Consider the following 19,619-nt stretch of genomic DNA (forward strand, 5'->3'; position numbering starts at 1 on the left):
AGAGTGTCCAGAGTAAGAGTCTCCTCAGCAAGAGTCTTCAGTCAGCACCCAAGTCCGAATCCCAGAGAGGGAATGCGAATCATAATCTCTTCATTCAGCCCAAGTCACCAACTCAGGAATCCCAATCTGAGTCTCTAGCAGGATCCTAATGGGAATCTGAATATCCTTTCAGCAAGAGTCACCAGTGCCAAAGTCTGAATCCCAGAGAGGGAGTGCAAAAATGAATGTCCCACTTACTGCTGGGTCTCACCTTATAGACATTTTCTCCACCCACTATTTCTCCTACAGCACCTCTCAGGAACTAATCATAGTTCCTTAATTTTTCGGGGGTGGGGGGACTGTGCTTGTAGGATAAATTTCTTGTCTCTTGGGTCTGTACTTGCAATCAATGCTAAAGGATCTTCAAGTTTCTGACTGATTACATTAAAGGGCACTGGTTGATTAAATTAAAATGGAGAATTCCAATTCTCTGATTTAAAATAAAACAAAGGGAGGTAAAATTCCTTTCTCACATTATGTGCCCCAATGTGAGCTATGATCCCCTCAAACCTATCTCCTCTCCAACCTGTGTGAAATGGAAATTGAGGGGACCTTGAAAATTTCAAAATATTCCCTCTTTAGTCACTATTCAAGGACTGGGGAAACCATGAGAGAGAAAGAAAGAAAAAGGCTGCCAGAAAAAAAAAAAAGCCCCAACTTACAGGAAAACCCCTTATTTACAGGAAAATATAACCCTTAGGTTAAATGACATCATCCTGACACATTCATCCTATCACGTTCCTGCTTTCCTGAACGGGGTAGCCACCAAATTAACCTTTTTTAGCAAATGGTTAAGGGTTGAAGTCAGGTTTTAATCTGTATACACACAAACAAAACAGTTTGATATATTTTGGATGCTTGGCTGATTGGGAGATTCCTACCCTTGACAATCCACTATTGTGTTTTCCAGAGGAGCTAGCCCACTTGTTCTTCCTCCTGCAGGCACCCCTTTTAATGCAAATTGAACAGACTGGGCTAGTTAGAGGTGTAGGTACTAAGAATGCAAATTAAAGGAGCCCAAGGTTGTAAGTGAAAGAAAATAGGGAAGGAGCTCATAGTACAGGGAAGAGGCTATTAGCTTACCCTCAGATTCATAAAAGTTATTCCTAGATCACTAGACTACAGTTTGAACATTTTAAAAGTACAAACTCAAAAGATACATTCCAAAATCCCAAAAATACTTTGTATAGTAAAGACACTGGTTGCTTCTGATAGTAAAGACATAAGTTGTTTCTGTCTTTTTCAGGCCAAAGGTAATTAAGAGGCCATTGTATTCTGAATGGGATGGGGCAGTCTTATCTTGCTAGGGATGCTGCCTTGGAGAGACTTGCTTATTAACCCCTACAGGGGTCCTAGATGTATTCATTTTTGAGATATTAATATTGTTAATATATTTGAGAATAACACACTAATTTCTCACTTTACACAAATCCCACTATGGGAATCAGCTTTACCACAGACTTACAGACATTGTAGTTTGCGCCTACACCATGTTGTGACCTGCCCACATTATTCCACCAAGGGGAGAGAGGAAGCACTCCCATTGGACTGCTGGACAGAGGGGTGGACCTGCAATGTAGTCAGGCTTGGGGAAAAGAGGAGGGGAGCAGAGAAGTCCAGCTGCCCCTCCCTCTGGTTTTCTAGTTAGGAACTGTTGAACTCTGTTGCAGGGACGGGAGCACTGGGTCCTTGGGGCACTGAGTCTGTGGCATATGTGCCCACAGAGAGGTCTTTGCATCTGTCTCTGGCACATGTGTCATAGATTTGCCATCGAGGGCATAGAACATCTCTAAGATGGCCACAAATCTGTGAGACAGGACCCTCTTCCTTTAGAGGGGATTTAAACTGTAAAGGACTCTTCCCTCCTGAAAGGACCCTCCCTTTTCTTTATTCACTTCCAGATTTGTGTCTAAATTTTTAATACTAGAAAATGACATAAACTAAAGGATAGGAAACAAGGAGAGGGATTTAAGCTTGCTTTTGCAAAGGACTTGCGCTGTTATTGATTTCTCTTTCTTCCTTTATCACAGGGTTAGATTTTGTGAGCTTGTACAGTTTGTTCCACCCATGTTTTGACATTTATAAATAACTTAGAAACCTGGTACCTGTGAGCAGATTTTATTTAAATTTGAAGATTCCCAGATTTATAAAAGATTCTAACCAGGGCAGTTCTGATTCTGTCCAGTAATTAAAGAGTAGTGTGGTTTAGTGCAAAGGTATCAATATACCTAAACTGAAACAGATTAAAATGTGATTGAGAAATATTTAACTAAATAACAATACAATGTATAATGTTGACGTGGTTTTCTAAGTCAATATGTGGCCTGTAGAGATTTTTATGTACAATTTAATGGTCTTTTTTTTCTATTTGAAATTTGTCACCACTAGAATAGGGAAATAAGTAAGTGGGGGAAATTTGTAAAGTCTCTAGGTATTGTGTTGAGGGTTGGACCAGTGCTGAAGACTCAATGTGGTCTGCCCACAGTACGGAGCCAAGTGGTAGGCCTTAGTCCTGTGGGTTGCTCACTTCTCAGAACGATGTACAAAAGATCTTGATTTATATGACAAAACTCAGAATGGATTGTGGACCAGGGAGAAGGATATCCCTAACTCTTATCAGTTCTAACTCCTCCCCCCTTTCTGACTCTAAGGGTTGCTTCTTTCTCAATAAATTGGGCTGCTCTATATACTCTGTCTGCCTAAGATTATTTTAGCCAACTATACCTTGCATTAACTGGTCCACTGAAATAAAATAGGGTCAGTAAAGTCTAGGGAGATGGGTTGGCTAGAAGGCCCAAAAGGCTGGAGCCCAGGTGGTCTGGCTCTGTTAGGCAAGATGGAGATCGGGTCCTTGGCAGTTCACACAGAACAGGTGATAATGATGATAAAGACGATAACCAGGCCACAGGATCAGTATTAGGATCAGGAAAGACTTCTTGAGATTTAGGTATCTCCAAAATGAGTCAGGAACTCAGCTTCTTCCTCCAGCTTGATCCCAAGATGGCCACAGGAAGTAAGCTCCTGCTTTCATTGGTGCCCAGAGATCAACTGATCCCCTTGGAATCTCAGTGTCTCCTCTTATCTGTTCCTGTCATTCTAGAATGCCACCCATCTGGTTCTATCCCTGTACCAGCTGCCCTTGCAAATCATTTGCAAATGCCCAAACTCTTTGTAACTTATTTATTCTATTTCCTTTTAATAATAGTGGATTGAGAGCTGGCCTTAAATCAGTTAACCAAGTTATTTATTAAGTGCCTGCCAGATACTGCACCTGCACTGGGAATATAAGTACAGAGAATGAAACAGCCCCAGTTTATAAAAAGCTTACATTGTAATAATATATGAAGCAATAAAAACATAAAAATATGCAGCATATATATAAAATAAATATGTGCAGCATAATAGTGCACTAAGTACAAATATATAAAATACAGTAAAATCTAAAATAGTGTTCTCCCAAATTAATTTAATGTATATTATATATAAATACATATATTTGTATTTACTTGAAATAACTTTGTATTTATGCTAATGTGATTTGTAGTTGGGAGATCAGGAAAGGCTTCAAGGAATAGATGGTGATTGAGCTACAATTTATGATTAAAGAGGCATTCTGAGGCAGAATATGGGGGAATTAGGGATGACTAATTCAAAGGTACTGGAAATGGGAGATGAGTATTGTGTGTGAAGAATAAATAGAAGACCACTTTGGCTGTATTACAGTGTGTGAAAGGGGTAGTAATATCTAATAAGATTGGAAAGATTGTCTGGGGCCTGATTGTGTAGGGCTTTAAAAAGCTAAATAGGGGAGCTTGATTACATTTTATCCTAAAGGCAATAGGATTCCACTGAAGTTCATTGATTATGGGAGTCCTATGGTCATATACACACTTGAAGAAAAGTACTTTGTCAGCAGGGTATAAGATGTACTGGATTGGGATACAGAGCTCGGGTAGATAGGCCAGTTAGGCCCTTATAACAATCTAGACAAGAGATGATGAACTAAAGTGGTAGCTGTGAGTAGAGAGGGGACCAAAAGATGTTATGAAGTTAGAAAGGATAAAATTTGTTGACTCATTGCTTAATGTGATGTGAGAGAGGGGAGTAAATGATAAAGGAAACTGACAGTGATGATATCTTTGACAGAAATGGGGAAGTTTGGAAGAGGGAAAAATTGAGGAGAAAATAGAATAAATTCTGCTTTAAGTAAGTTTGTTAATTGTAAGAGTGTTAAGTTTGATATGTCTCCTTGATATCTAGTTTAAAATAGCCAATAAACAAGCTCAGAGAAGAAGACAGCCTAAATAAAGATTTGGGAATCATAGAGGTGATTGTTAAACCATGTGATCTATTTAGGTTTCTTAGTTTAGAAGAAGAAAAGCAAAAGGGCCTGGGGCAAATCCATGGGAAATAATCATTGTTAGGGGGCTTGATAGGGTGAGCCACTGAGGAAACTGAAAAGGAATAGTTAGACAGGTAGTAGGCAAAGTAGGAAAGAGCAGTGTTATGAAAACCCAGAGTGGAGAAAGTATCCAGGAGAAAGGCTAGTCAGCTTGACTAAGTACACAGATTATATGCTAGGAAAAAAAAACAGCTTTAGGATTAAAAATTTTCTACATGTGATCTGCATGGGCAGTGGCAACCTTTGAAAGCTTATGTTCTGTACACTGTGGGGTTGCTTAGGCTGGGAGGTTGGAGGGAATTGTGGAAGCAGTGGAAGAAACCCTGATCTAGTTAGGTGTATGGATAGGTTCTTGGGATTCTCTCAGTTTGTAGATAGAACCTTCTTTGGCTTGCCTTAATGAAAGGGAAGCTGCTTTGGCAGACACCCCTGAATTGCATAGGCAAGTTGCAATTGACTTAGATGTGATTCCAAACAATTCAAGTGAGAAAGACCTGGCATATCTAAACTTTGTAGTTTCCTCGCAACTATCAGTACTCTGAACAGAGCTGATGATAGATGATTGTTGTTCATGAATTGTATTCTATAAACCCCTTTCCCTAGGCCAGTTCTACTATACTTGATTTATTAACCCAACTGCAGCATGAGAAAAGGCATGAAAAAAGTAATGAACACAGAGTCTCTAGGGATCAGTGAAAGGACTGGTAAAATCGCCACACTCGCCAAAGTAAATTATACATGTTGTAGTTAAAAAGATAGGGAAAAAGGTGGACTTTTATGGGAAAATCTTGCATTTTGCTCTCAACCTCTCCTTGAGTTTGTGAGAGAAAATTTTAGAGGTCAAATGTATAATATAAAGTTTTCCTTTGAATATTTTAGTACAGTGACAGGACCCCCTTATCCATAATTTTGCTTTCTTTGATTACAGTTATGCAGTCAACACAAAATCCACCTGCCTCAACAGTCTACCCACAGCAGCAGTCTCTTCTGCTTCTATATTCACTTTTTTAAAGTTTTGTTTGTTTTTGATGGGATGAGAGACAGAGGAGCACCAAGAAGCTGAGGGTCTGGAGTGGGGAGAGAAAAGCGTGCGTGTGCGCACGCACACACACACACACACACACACAGAGGAATCAGCAGGTCTTTGCTTATATCTACAGTTTCAGCCATCCACAGTTGTTCTTGGAATGTATCCCCTGCTGGTTCAAAGCCCTTTTATAATCTGCAGTTTCTTTGTTTAATTTTCTATATTGTTATGTAGGAAATCATTATTTTAAATTTTTGTTGTCTTAACAAGTAGCACAGTTTAAAACTATTCTAATAAAAAAATAAAGCTACAACCAGTTCCCTGATTAGTGCAAGGCCCTGAAGTGTTTGCATGTATTCATAGTCACACTATTCAGTAACAATGACTTAGCTCCTTGTCAGTTTGTTATTCAGTTATAATGTAAAATATGACTGTTGTTTCCAACCCAATGGAAATAATGTAGTAGAGATTAAAGAATGCATTTACTTCACAGGATTTGTCATTCACTGTAATTGAGTCCCAGTTGTCCTTAAAGTCCCAAGCTTTTATCTACCATTGAACTTCTTTTTACATTTTAGGTTTTCATTGTTGCTGCTTAACTTGGAGGAGTATTACTTTGAACAGCACACAGCTAATCATATTCTCTGTGACAGCCACCAAAATGAAAGGTAGGAGGATGGTTTCAAATGCAAATATGTTTTAACAAATATTTCCACCATTATAGACGCTGTATTGAAAATAAAATGTCTTTAGCACAATTAAAAGTTATGACACCCAATTTTTCCTCTCCCTCTTATTTAGAAAAAAATGAGGTGCATCATTATTAGAGGCCTTAGAATGTACCTTAAATACTATTCAGCCCTAATTATCTTTGCCTTGTAATAGATCTATATTAAATTACTTGGGTACTGCTCTGTGTGTCTCTTTCAGTTAAACTTACTCAACTTTCAATGATTTGGACAGCAGTGCTTTTAAAAGCAACAACCAATAGGTACAAGAAAAGAAGCAGCTCCCATAGGACATTTTCAAGATAAATGTTAACCCTCTGAACTAGAAACAATTTAATTTCTGTACATTTTAATACTGTTTACTTTGCCCCAAATGGCTATAACACTACAAGATTATTTCCCTTGATATAACCTTACTGTAACTTTTTAAGGATGTGATGAAATAAATGTGATGAAATAAAACAATAAAGCAACAACTGAAAATTAGCTGAGGTGAAAATTTTTCTGACCAGAATGTCTAAAGTTTCTCTTGGGCAAATCACTTTAACAACTGCAGAGCCACTTAAAGGGGTTTGGATTATAACTTGGATGTGATGAGATAGTCATTTTCATGAGTGTTTCTTTTCTTAGCCCCAAGGGAGTTTTCCATTTCAATAAATGTCCAAATGACAATAACCTGGCTGTTTGTCAATTTGCTGTATCTGGTCAGATAAAATTGAACCTTCAGAGATGCCCCTGAATGTTTAGAATCCCTGATGTGAGACTCCACCAGCTTCTGACAGGAACGGGCTTCCAGCCTTATTACTCTGGTTCAGAGTGGCCTAGATTGTGGGAAGGTTGCATTCCAAACATTCAATGGCATAATGAATAGACCCACATGAAGAGGTTTACACATTTCTTGGCAGTGTTAAAATATTAACACTGATTTTCTCACTTCCCTTCTTAAAATAAAACCCACTTCCAATATGATTAAAAAGATTCTTTTATTTTATGTTTAATTTTTTCATTTTGTGGGGCAATTGGTTTTAACTAGTCATCTTTTTCTATTTTTTTCCTCAGAACTCAAGTCATACAGCTTAAAAATTATGGCTAACATATTTATCTTTTTTATGCAGTCTTTGTTTAAGTCACAAAGATAAACTTATTGTTAAAATATCAACAAATTCCGGGAAATAAAACATTTTGAAAACCATGGAAGATTTGCCAGTTGGGAGTTGGGAGAACCTAAGTTCAAACGTGGCCTCATATGTTTCCTAGCTGTATGACTCTGAGCAAATCACTTAAACCTAATTGCCTAGCCTTTATTAAACTTGTGCCTTAGATACTTACTATTGATTCTAAGATAGAAGGTAAGGGTTTATTTTAAAAAAAAAATTGGAAGATTTGATAACTAGATGACCTAAGGGAGTGGTTCTGACTGTATATTGTTGTCTTTTACATTAATATCTCTTTAAAAATAAATTAAATATTATTATTAGAAGTTATTATTATTATTAAAAGTTATATCTAGAAAAATACTTGAAATTGCATCAAAGAAGACCTCATCAATATACTAGAGGCTTTCCATACAAATTTTTTCATGTTTCTCAGAATTCTTCATATTTATCTTACTATACAATAACATCCCATCACATTTAGATATGCCCTAGCTTTTCCATCTATTTCCCAAGTAATGGACTTTTGGTTCTTTTAATATTTTGTGAATACCAGTGCTGCACTTGGATTAACCATCTTGTGATTCTCAGGACCTAATTAAACTCTCTTTTTTAGTCATTTATCTCAGAAATATATTTTATGCCAACTTTAACATGTGTGCCATTATGTTAATATGTTGTAGCCTATTTCTGCCCTTTGTGTATATTTTGATTGCCCAAAGGAGTTATCTCTATAGCAAGGCTAATCACATTAACAGAAAAATTAGACTTTTCAACTAGGAAAATAAAATAAACCCAAAGCCCCATATTTTAAATTCTCCAAAGGGGATTTTTGGAATATTTTGAATTAAAAAGTAACATAGGCTGTTACCATTTTGGGATTTGATATTTTCATGGAGCCTCTGTCTTAAAGCATACTACCATCAAGTGAAATTCAGTCTGTACTGGTTTTGTGTTCTGATTTGCCTGTGCTCTTATCTTCTTGTCTTAAGGTATTTGTAGAAACTAGCTAGTGATCAGGTAAAGATGCCAAGAAATGAAAGATGCAGTTCAGAGAACCTGAGCTGGGGCTTTGATTCCAGGAATGAAAGAGATTCTAGAAATTCATATGGCTGTCCTAATTCAGAACAAATTTCTTTATAATTTTCCATCAAGGATCAAATGTAAAAATTTGAGCAGCAATAGGGTGAACAACCAGATTAGGGGAGGATGAAAATGATTCCTGAAATTGGTAAATCTCTGGATAGCAGTAGCCAAGTTCCTTGTCCTAAACTCCTAAATAATTATATGTAAATACCTGAGTGTATATGTGAACTTCCATCTTAGTGATATAGTTACCCCTCACTAGGGCATATCTAGGCCAAACATTCTTTGCTTTTTTTCCCTTTAACATGTTCTCTGTATGCTGTGAATGCTCCACAGAAACATATCCACTTGGCATACTGGAGCTCTTCCTTTAGGATAAATACTTAGAAGTCTTTCTACATGTTATGGGTACCTGGGGAAGACTGTGGTGACCTATTTGTTATTTTTTATTTTCACTCCTTTTCCTACCATACATTTTTCAGATGATTGTTGGAAGGATGCAGCTGCATATTTGCACCCACTACACTTCTCTTCATGAAATTCCAAAATTTGTTACCATATGCCATCACCCGCAGAAGATAATTGCAAATTATATGCAAATACCAATCATATTTTTCTAGAGTTTCTTCTTAACATTAAGATCTTCAAATGTCCCTTGAATCCCTCCATACCAAAATATTACATCTACACAGAAGTAGTTTTTAGTATTTTCGACTTTGAAATAGTTGGCCCCCTGCACTTCCACAGCTTCCTCATCTGTAAAATGAGCTGGAGAAGTAAACAGCAAACCACTCCAGTATGGATGGGATCATGAAGAGTCAGATTTGAATGAACAACAAAATTCTAGTCAAGGCTTTAAATGTACTAAAGTATGTGGTGTTTTCATAAGAAGTAATGTTCACTCCGTCCTTCTCTTTTGATCCTTAGGAAAATCCGTGGATCATTAAAAATCTGTTCAAAATCATTGATTTTTGAACCTGATAAGACTTTTCAACCTATCATTAAGGTAAAGATATTTTAAAACTTTGTAATTAATGTACTAAACTTTTTTTGGAGGGGGGGATAACTTTTCTGTACTTATTTCTTACAACTTTTCCCTCCTATTTTCTTTAGATTCCTTTGAGAGACTGTATAAAAATAGAAAAGCAGGGAGACAATGGAGCAAACAAACTCTTTGCAAAGTATGTTATTGTTGGATCACTAGCTGTTTGATTCAGCATTCTGAAATACTGAGTGTGCTGAGTATCTCTTATCTGCATTTTAGGTCTCAACATGGAAGGATTTCTCTAGTTTTCAGCCAGGTAAGAAATGTATTTTAAAGGTTAGCTTTTTAAAATCTCTAACCTAAAGGCTATGACTGATTACCGTTGTAATAGATATTATTGAGAGACAGCCTGACCCGATAGATAGAATTCTAGAATTTGGAAAATCTAGATTTTAGTCCTGTTTCAGTTACTTACTGACTCAGTTTCCTCATCTATAAAATGAGAACAACAACACATACCCCACAAGATTATTGTAAAAGCTCAAGTGGCATTAATTTTCTATTGCAACATATTCTAAAGTACTTGGGGACATAAAGTCTTATAAAAATGGCAGCTTTTATTGTTTTGCAAAAATTACTTTTTTTTTTCAATTTAATTGTTAACACATTTGAAAAGGATATATAACCAATCATGAGAAATAATAATCAGTCATACAAACTTTGGAAGAAATAATTTTAAATGATTAAAGATTATCTAATCCAATTTGTAATTAAAATAAGAGTTTTTTTCTGTAGCTTCCCTGACAAGTAGCCATTTAGACTCCTATTGTAGAACTCAATAAGTATTTATATAATGCTTTAGTATGTAAAAGGTTTTATGGCCTTAGACTTTCTGGCAAGAGAATTGGGAGCTTAACTTTTCCTTTAGGGCACTTTTCCCAAAGTCATTTTTTTTTTATTTTTAAAGATTTTTTTTTTTTTATTTTAAACCCTTAACTTCTGTGTATTGACTTATAGCTGGAAGAGTGGTAAGGGTAGGCAATGGGGGTCAAGTGACTTGCCCAGGGTCACACAGCTGGGAAGTGTCTGAGGCCGGATTTGAACCTAGGACCTCCTGTCTCTAGGCATGGCTCTCAATCCACTGAGCTACCCAGCTGCCCCCATCCCAAAGTCATTTTAAGGTAGAATCGTCAATATTTTTCCTTGAGTCTTCCTTGTTGCTTGGAGGGTTTGAGCCAGATGTAATGTCATCTGAATCAGTTTTGGAATCACATCAACCCATATATGACCTTAAAAGGATATTTACTTATATGGTATATATGCTTTTGTATTTTCTGATTTGTGTGATTTTTATTTTGACAATTATAATCATCTTCCTTAAAGTGAAATTCAGCTAGTTCAATTGCTTAGCTCTCAGGATTCACGTGTGGACCCATGCATACATTGAAATCCAAAGAATTTAAAGTACTATTTCTCCAATACCCATTATTACTCTATATTTAGTAGTCTAGGGATTCCATCTTTATATCAATAGACCATTTTCCTGGGGGTAGTTGTGTTATTCATACTTTAAATTCAAAGTTAGAGAACTTCAACATGACAGACCCTCACAGGGCTATTCAGATATTTCATTGTTCTATAGGTCAAGCTGATCTCTAAGAAAGACTATGTGAACTGTCTTATTAAATGTTTTGAAAAGAATGCTTTCGTGTTGTGACTGTCTCTAACAAGTAGCAGTTCAATAAGGTGGCCTAGGCTTTGAAGTCTCTAATAATGATTGACTTAAAATTTAAGTTCTTTTTAAAAGGGAAGGATTTGTTTTTAAAAAAGAAGCATAATGGGCAAGGGACATGAATAGGCAATTTTTAGATAAAGAAATCAAAACTATCAATAAGCACATGAGAAAGTGTTCTAAATCTCTAATAATTAGAGAAATGCAAATCAAAACAACTTTGAGGTATCACCTCACACCTAGCAGATTGGCTAAAATGAGAGAAAGGGAGAGTAATGAATAATGGAGGGGATGTGGCAAAATTGGGACATTAATGCATTGCTGGTGGAGTTGTGAATTGATCCAACCATTCTGGATGGCAATTTGGAACTATGCCCAAAGAGCTCTAAAGGACTGCCTGTCCTTCGATCCAGCTAATAGCATTTCTGGGTTTGTACCCCAAAGAGATAATAGATAAACAGACTTGTACAAAAATATTTATAGCCATGCTATTTGTGGTGGCAAAAAAAAACTGGAAAACGAGGGTATGCCCTTCAATTGGGGAATGGCTGAACAAATTGTGGTATATGCTGGTGATGGAATACTATTGTGCTCAAAGGAATAATAAACTGGAGGAATTCCATGTGAACTGGAAAGACCTCCAGGAATTGATGCAGAGTGAAAGGAGCAGAGCCAGAAGAACAATGTACACAGAGATTGATACTCCATGGTAAAATTGAATGTAATGGACTTCTGAACTGGCAGCAAAGCAATGACCCAGGACAATTCTGAGGGACTTATGGTAAAGAATGCTACCCACATTCAGAGGAAGAACTGCAGGAGTGGAAACACAGAAGAAAACCAACTGCTTGAACACATGGGTTGATGCAGAAATGGTTGGGGATATAGACCCGAAACGACCACACCAATGCAACTATCAATAATATGTAAATAAGTCTTGATTGATCACACATGTTAAAACCAGTGGAAATGTGCGTTGGATATGGGGGTGGTAGTGAAGGGGAAAGTAAAAACATGAATAATGTAACCATGGGAAATTTTTCTTTAAAAAATAAGATATTTAAATTTAAAAAAAGTTAACATGTAAGAAAAAAAAGAACGAAGGAAGCTGAGGAGATACATAAGAACATAAATAGGGATAAGCTAGTCCTAAGGTTCTCTGATTTGAACACATACAATAAAATTTCATTGAGTTACCTAGGGGAAAACATAAAAAAAAATAAAAAAGAAGCATATTTTTTTAAAAATAAAAACAAAAGAAGCATGGTTTATATAAAATAAGTTATTTACTAAATGGAAATTTCTGTTACTCTAGGCTCATAGTATTTCAGTACTTTAAGAATCCCTGATTTCATCATTGATCACTTCCATTACTGAAACAGTTCACATTGCTATATGTGCCCTCTTATGTCCAGTCTTCAGTTGCTTCTATAGCCAAAAACAGTCGTCATATGATGGCTAGATGTCTGGTGATGACTCTTTCTGAACATAGTTGCACTGGTTTTTGGATATCAGACATATGGTCCATCTCTGATCCTATATTTGAAGCCTTTCCAATATGATGTAGGTAGGACCTGTCATATTTTGAACTTAGCTGATTGCCTTTAAGAATCCAGATTTACTTCCACCCTACTTGAAACATCAGAGGAGGACTTTAGTGAAGGGAACAGGAGAAGGAGCATAGAAATTAGGATAAAATGCCTTCACTGTTCTTTTGATTTGAGAGTGTTTGGCCCTAGAACTCCTCTATAAAGTTAGGCTAACATCAACATTCACCTCTAGACCCCACACTACCTCCAAAATATTATTTCAAGGTGTCTCAATGAGATATACAAGAAATAAATTCCGAAATCCTTTCTGGTACCTTACATAATTTTATTTCCCCATTCTCTACTACCTTTTCCCTAAGAAATGAAATGCATGTTTTTGAATGGCTAATATACCTTTAAAAAATATTTGAAGAATGAATGACTAATAATTTTATAAAGTGCTGATCTCATCTATATGGGTTAGGGTTAGAAACAGAATTAGGTTTATAAATGGAATTAAGGTTAGGATTGCAAATGGAACCTTATCCATGACTTTCCATCTATGAAACTTGCCCAGATCCTTCCATAATTCACTTCCTTGATTTCTCCTAACATCAAAAGTGTTTGGTGTTAAGTGACCTGTCCAAAGCCACATAACCAGTATGCATTAGAGATGAGACTTGAACCTAGATCTCCTTGACTCCTGATGCACCTCTGTATATACTCTATCATGGCTTCTTCTCAGTCTTAATTTGTTAGAATGCACAGAATAAATAAAAAGTCAGCACACAGTTGAATAAACAGTGGAACGTTTGTTTCATACCTACAGTAAAATTTTCTTTTAAAGGTAAGCGTTTGGTAAACTGAATTATGATAAAAACCTAAGCTGTTATCGATTTGTGTTTCTATATAATTTGTTGAGTACTTCCTCCTGTTTTAAAGTAAGGAACTGAAACTTAGGTTAGTCTGTTTCTAAGAAAGAGGAAATTATTTCATCTTCCTTGACATCAGTTTCACAGGCTTTTAGATTTAGACCTGAAGGGACCTTGGAGTCTCTCTAGTCCAACCTCCCTTTTTATAGATTAAGAAACTGAGGCACAAAGAGGTTTAAATGATTTACCCAGAGTCAAGTAGTTTGTGTCAGAGAAGACCTTTGAAGCAAGGTCTTTCTGATTTCAAATCCAGCACTTTAGCAACTAATTGAGGAGGCTAGCTTATATAATTTTTGAGATATCTTTCATCTTAATATGTCCTGGTCTTGATGAATGAGACATGTAAAACCCAATGGAATTGCTTATGGGGAGAGGGAAAGAACATCAATCATATAACCATGGAAAAATATTCTAAATAAATTCTAAATAAAAATATTTTGTATAGCATTGGGGTTAGTTGTTTTTTAAAAGTTTGATAGAATTCACGTGTGAATTCATCTAGCTCTGGGGATTTTTTCTTAGGGAGTTCTTTGATGACTTGTTCAATTTCTTTTTCTGACATGGGATTATTTAAGTATTCTATTTCTTCTGTTAATCTAGGCAATTTATATTTTTGTAAATAATCATCCGTATCACCTAAATTCCATATTTATTGCCATTTAATTGGGCAAAATAATTACCTTAATTAACTCTTCATTAGAGGTGAGGTTGCCCTTTTAATCTTTGATACTGTTAATTTGGTTTTCTTCTTTCCTTTTTATTAGATTAACCAATACTTTATCTATTTTATTTGTTTTTTTCAAAGTACCAGCTTCTAGTTTTATTTATTAATTCAATAGTTCTTTCACTTTCAATTTTATTAATTTCTCCTTAAATTTTTAGGATTTCTAATTTAGGTTTTATCTGAGGATTTTTAATTTGTTTTTCTAGTTTTTTAATTTGCATGCTCAAATTTATTGACTTCTTCCCACCCTGATTTGTTAATATATGCCCTGATTTTTATAAATTTCCTCCTGAATACTGCTTTGGATGCATCCCATAGATTTTGATATGATGTCTCATCATGTCATTCTCTTCAATGAAATTATTGTTTCTATTATTTGTTCTTTAACCAACCAATTTTGGAGAATCATATTATTTAATTTCCAATTAATTTTTTATTTGCCTCTCCATGTACCCTTATTAATTATTATTTGTATTTCATTATGATCTGAAAAGATTGCATTTATTATTTCTGCTCTCTTGCATTTGTTTGCCATGTTTTTATGCCCTAGTACATGGTCAGTCTTTGAATGTATCATGTGCTGCTAAAAAGATTTCCCTTTTTGTCCCTATTTATTTTTCTCCATATATCTATTGACTCTAGTTTTTCTAAGATTTCATTCACATCTCTTACCTCTTTCTTATTTATTTTTTGGTTTGATTTATCTAGATCTGATAGCAGAAGGTTCAGGTCTCCCACTAGTATAGTTTTACCATCTGTTTCCTCCTTTAACTCCAATAGTTTCTCCTTTAAAAATTTGGATGCTATACTCCATTTGGTGCATACATGTTGAGTACTGATATTTCCTCATTGTCTATACTGCCTTTTATTAGGATGTAATTACCTTCTTACCTCTTCTAATCAGATCTATTTTTACTTTGATTTTGTCAGATATTTGATTGGGACTCCTGCCTTCTTTTTCTCAGTTGAAGCCCAATATATTTTGCTCCAGCCTCTTACCTTTACCCCATGTGTGTCTACCTGCCTCATGTATATTTCTTGTAGACAACATATGATAGGATTTTGGTTTCTAATCCACTCTGCTGTTTGCTTCCGTTTTATGAGTGAGTTCATCCCATTCACATTCAGAGTTATGATTACCACCTGTATTCTACATCATTTTGATTTCCTTTCCTAGTCCTGCTCTTCTTTCATTATTGCCTTCTACACCACTGTTTTTAATCAGTCCCCTAATCCCGTCCTTTCTTACTCCCCTTTTATTTTTCTTTAGGATCACTTTCTTTTGGTACTCCCTGCCCCACTCCCCCCCTTGGTTTTTCCCTCTCAACTTCCCTGTAGGGTAGGATAGAATTCGATACTCCAATGGATCTAGATCCTTTTCCCTCTCAGAGTTGATTCTACTAATAGTAAGGTTTAAGTATTACCTATTAGCATTTTCTTCCTCTCCTTCTTATAATAGTGTTCTTCCCCTCTCCTTCCCATGCACCTCTTTATGTAGTATAATTTATCCTATTTTTCTTATTCCTTCAAGTTTTTCTTGATGCCATCTTCTATTTCCCTGCCTTTCTTTTTTTTATATATCATCTTAAAGTACTTAGTACCCCAACCACTCCCTATTGTAAGATTAAAAATTAATATCCAATACTCTTTAAGTATTATATTTTCATAAGACTTATTAATAATAACTTCAAGTAGAGGAAAGCAGAAACAGTGAGTAAAGAGCAGTTTTTCCTAGACTGTGTTCCTGGGAGAAGATAGAATTAGGCCGGAGTTACAGAAACTTTTTCTCAAAACGTAAGGACATAATGTGAGGACAAAAAAGGGATGCTGGGAAATGTAGTTCAAGGTTACAAAATTCTAAATACACATTATCAATAATTCTTCTAACTACTATACAGTATATAATTAATACAGTTGTTGTTTTTTTAACTGTTACCTTCCATTTTGGAATCAACACTGTGTATTGGTTCTAAGGCAGAAGAGTGGTAAGGGCTACGCATTGGGGGTCAAGTGACTTACCCAGGTCACATAGCTAGGAAATGTCTGAAGCCAAATTTGAACCCAGGACCTCCCATCTCTGGGCCTGACTCTCAGTCCACTGAGCCACCTAGCTGCCCCCTTAAATACAGTTTTTGAGAGTTACAAATATCATTTTTCCTTATAGGAATGTAAACAATTTGACCTTACTGAAGCCCTTAATTTTTTTTTTTCTTTCTTGTTTACCTTTTCATGTTTCTCTTGAATTTTGTATTTGGACATCAAATTTTCCATTTAATTCTGGTCTTTTCTTTGGGAATATTTGGAAATCTTCTATTTTGTTAAATTCCCATACTTTTCTCTGGTAGTATATAGTCAGTTTTAATGGGTAGGTGATCCTTGGTTGTAGACCCAATTCTCTTGCCTTTCTACATATTTTATTCCAAACCTTGCAGTCCTTTAGTGTGGAAGCTGCCAGATCCTGTATAATCCTGACTAGGGCTCCTTGATATCTGAATTGTCTCTTTTTGGCTTCTCGCAATATTTTCTCTTTGGCTTGATAGCTCTTGAATTTGGCAATTACGTTCCCGGGGGTTGTCTTTTGAGGATGAGATCATTAGCTTCTCTACTTGTCCAATTCTAGTTCTTAAAGACTGGTTTTCAGCCATGATCTTTTGATTTTCCTTTTTGGTTTGGTCTGTACTGCTTTTCATGGCTTCCAACAGGTCATTTCTGGTCTTCAATTTGTTTATCATTTTATTTGATTTCTGGGCTTTTTCTTTTTCTTTCTTTTTTTAAACCGTTATTTTCTTTTTTAATTATTTCCCTCTTGCCAAGTTTCTTCTTTCTCACTTGATTCATAATCTCAAATCTGAGCTCCTCAAGAGCTTGTGACCAATTTCCTTTTTCTTTTCTTTTTTTTTTTTTTTTTTTAGGAAGGATTGGATGTGTTTGCTTGTTTTTCGTCCTCTGCTGTTTCCTCTGCAGACTGGGATTTTTCACTGTAGAAATTGGCCAGGGTCAAGTTTCTCTTCTTTTTTGTTTTTTGTTAGTTGTAGATTTTAATTCCTGGATGTTGGTGGCCATTTCTGTGCTAGTTCTTTCTTCCCTTCCCAATCATAAGTCTGAGTGAGGAGGGTAGGCAGGTCTTTGTATGGAGCTACAGCATGGGTTTTGCCCTAAGGCCACTTTTCAGTCTCTGCTGCTTCTGCTCTGTGCACCCCCTCTCTACCCTATCTCTGCATCCAATCTTCATGTTTCTCAGCCTCCTAGGGCCCCAAGTCTTGGTGCTCAATGGAGTAAGTCTGTGGTGTCCTCAACCAGCCTCCTGAGAACCTAGAGATTACCCTGTGCTCACTCTGACTGAGCTTGCTCTGACTCTGGCTCAGTAGATGGAGTGGGGGAGGGGTAATCAGCTTGAGGTTTGGTAATTTTATCTGCTTATAGCGTGGAAATGCTTAAACTCTGACTACCTTCAGGGTTGCACCCTAAGCCCCTTCGCTCATCTGGTTTTGGGTTTTGTCCTTTTGAGGTACTTTATATCAGTAGGTGGTGAGGAGAGGAAGTCCCTTGCTTCTACACTGCAGCCATCTTAGCCCAAAAGTCCAACCCATTCTAATATTAATGGTTATTACTTTACGAAATGATAGCTATAACCAGATTCCAGTTAGTGCAAATAAAGAAGCTCCTGAAAGTGTTTGCATACACTCATACCACACTATTCAGAATTATAATGTAAAATATGTCAATTATTACCAGCCCAATAGAAATAGTGCAGTGCAAATTTGAATAATGTAACCATCTCAGGGGATTCATTAATCGCACTAATTGGGTCCTAGCTGTTTGTCAAAAGTGATTTTAAAATCTGGCTATTAACTTCTTCATTGTAACAGTTGCTTACATTAAGAAAGTTGTGATAAAACATTTTCCAACTATTCATTTGTCCCCCTTAGGTATATTTCATTAAAGAACATAACATCGTAGCACCATATAAAATTGAAAGGGTAAGTAAACTTTTCTCTTTATAGTTTCTTTATTGTTTCTCTTTATAGTGATCTTTAAGGAATAAAATGTAATAACTATATCAAAGTTTTCAGTAAAATATAATACTGGAATAGCTATAAAAGTTTACTAGTTATTATAATAAGACTGCAAAAGGGGAAAGTCAGCATAAGTTAAATAGAATCATTTTTCTTTTTTTAAAAAAGGTAACAGCTTGAATGACAAGATCAAACAAATAAACACTAGTATAAATATTTATTGGCTTCTCTTCTATTCCTGAGAACTTAATATAAAACATGCCAAAATCTACTTATTTAGTACTATTGCTAGAAAATGCAAAAAGCAGCCTTATTCTCTCTTCATCTTCCAAGAAATCTACACAGGTTGTGAGCACTGTTCTTAAGGTCTCTCAAAGAAGGATTCATCAGGTTATTGTAGACAAGACACTTAATTGGTCTGTTTCATTCAGTTCTCTCTGCTTTAGCTTGACAAAATTAAAAGGGAGATTATATACCAAAAGGTTAAGTTTTTAAGGGCAGTTTATACATCAAAAGCCTTACTTTACATCATATTGGGAAAATGCAAAGTCCTCATTAGTCAGAAATTCCAGTGACCCAATCAATTCATGTTGCCTCAGGTAACTTGCACATCTCCCATACCCTGTTTTGCTGCTTTCCTTGCATTTCTAGTTTTTACTTAGTTTTTATTCTGTAATCTGAAGTAAAACACTATAACTTCTATTGAAGAGGGGCATTATAAAATTAAAGGGGAAGGAAGAAGCTGGGATAAAGAGGAAAAAGTTTGAGCAAAGAAAGGATACCATATATACTCTGAATTTTCAATCTAAAAACCAGTATCAATCATAAAGAGTACATGGAAAGTAAAACTTAGCTGTCATAAACTTCATATGACTACTGCTTTTACTCTAAATCAAAATTATTTCAACTTGAAAGAATCTCTAGAATTTGCTAGATTTATGTGTCCTTTATGAATTCCCTAATATACCTTTGGGATGCCATTATTTTTTCATTGTTTTATATCTCGATTTCCTTTAATAAGTGAGTTTTTAAACACCCACTGTGTTTGGTATTATCCTAGTAATACAGTCTTGCATTTTACTCCTGTTTTTTTAATCCTTTTTTAATCCTGTTTTTGTTAGGGCAAAATGCAATATGTCTTTGAGTTGGATATGGCAGGGAAAGTAGAAGATGTTGTAGAAACTCTCCTTCAGGTAAGCTTTTTAAGAAACATCTAAGTGTTTTTTTCCCCCTAAGGAAAATATAACACATATATAAAACCAGCT

At 35.7% G+C, this 19,619-nt stretch overlaps 1 protein-coding gene across 1 annotated transcript in view; it reads left to right on the forward strand.

Annotated features, from left to right (window-relative positions):
- Positions 1–19,619, forward strand: part of NSMAF (neutral sphingomyelinase activation associated factor) — a 90,689-nt gene that overhangs the window by 25,587 nt on the left and 45,483 nt on the right. Inside the window, exons 2-7 of the mRNA XM_044666196.1 lie at positions 6,047–6,136; positions 9,364–9,442; positions 9,550–9,617; positions 9,701–9,737; positions 18,268–18,318; positions 19,476–19,547. Of these exons, the coding sequence (XP_044522131.1) occupies positions 6,047–6,136; positions 9,364–9,442; positions 9,550–9,617; positions 9,701–9,737; positions 18,268–18,318; positions 19,476–19,547 (397 nt within the window). The remainder of the gene's footprint in view (positions 1–6,046; positions 6,137–9,363; positions 9,443–9,549; positions 9,618–9,700; positions 9,738–18,267; positions 18,319–19,475; positions 19,548–19,619) is intronic.

Source organism: Gracilinanus agilis, chromosome 1, assembly GCF_016433145.1.
Source record: "Gracilinanus agilis isolate LMUSP501 chromosome 1, AgileGrace, whole genome shotgun sequence".
NCBI classification, from domain to species: Eukaryota; Metazoa; Chordata; class Mammalia; order Didelphimorphia; family Didelphidae; genus Gracilinanus; species Gracilinanus agilis.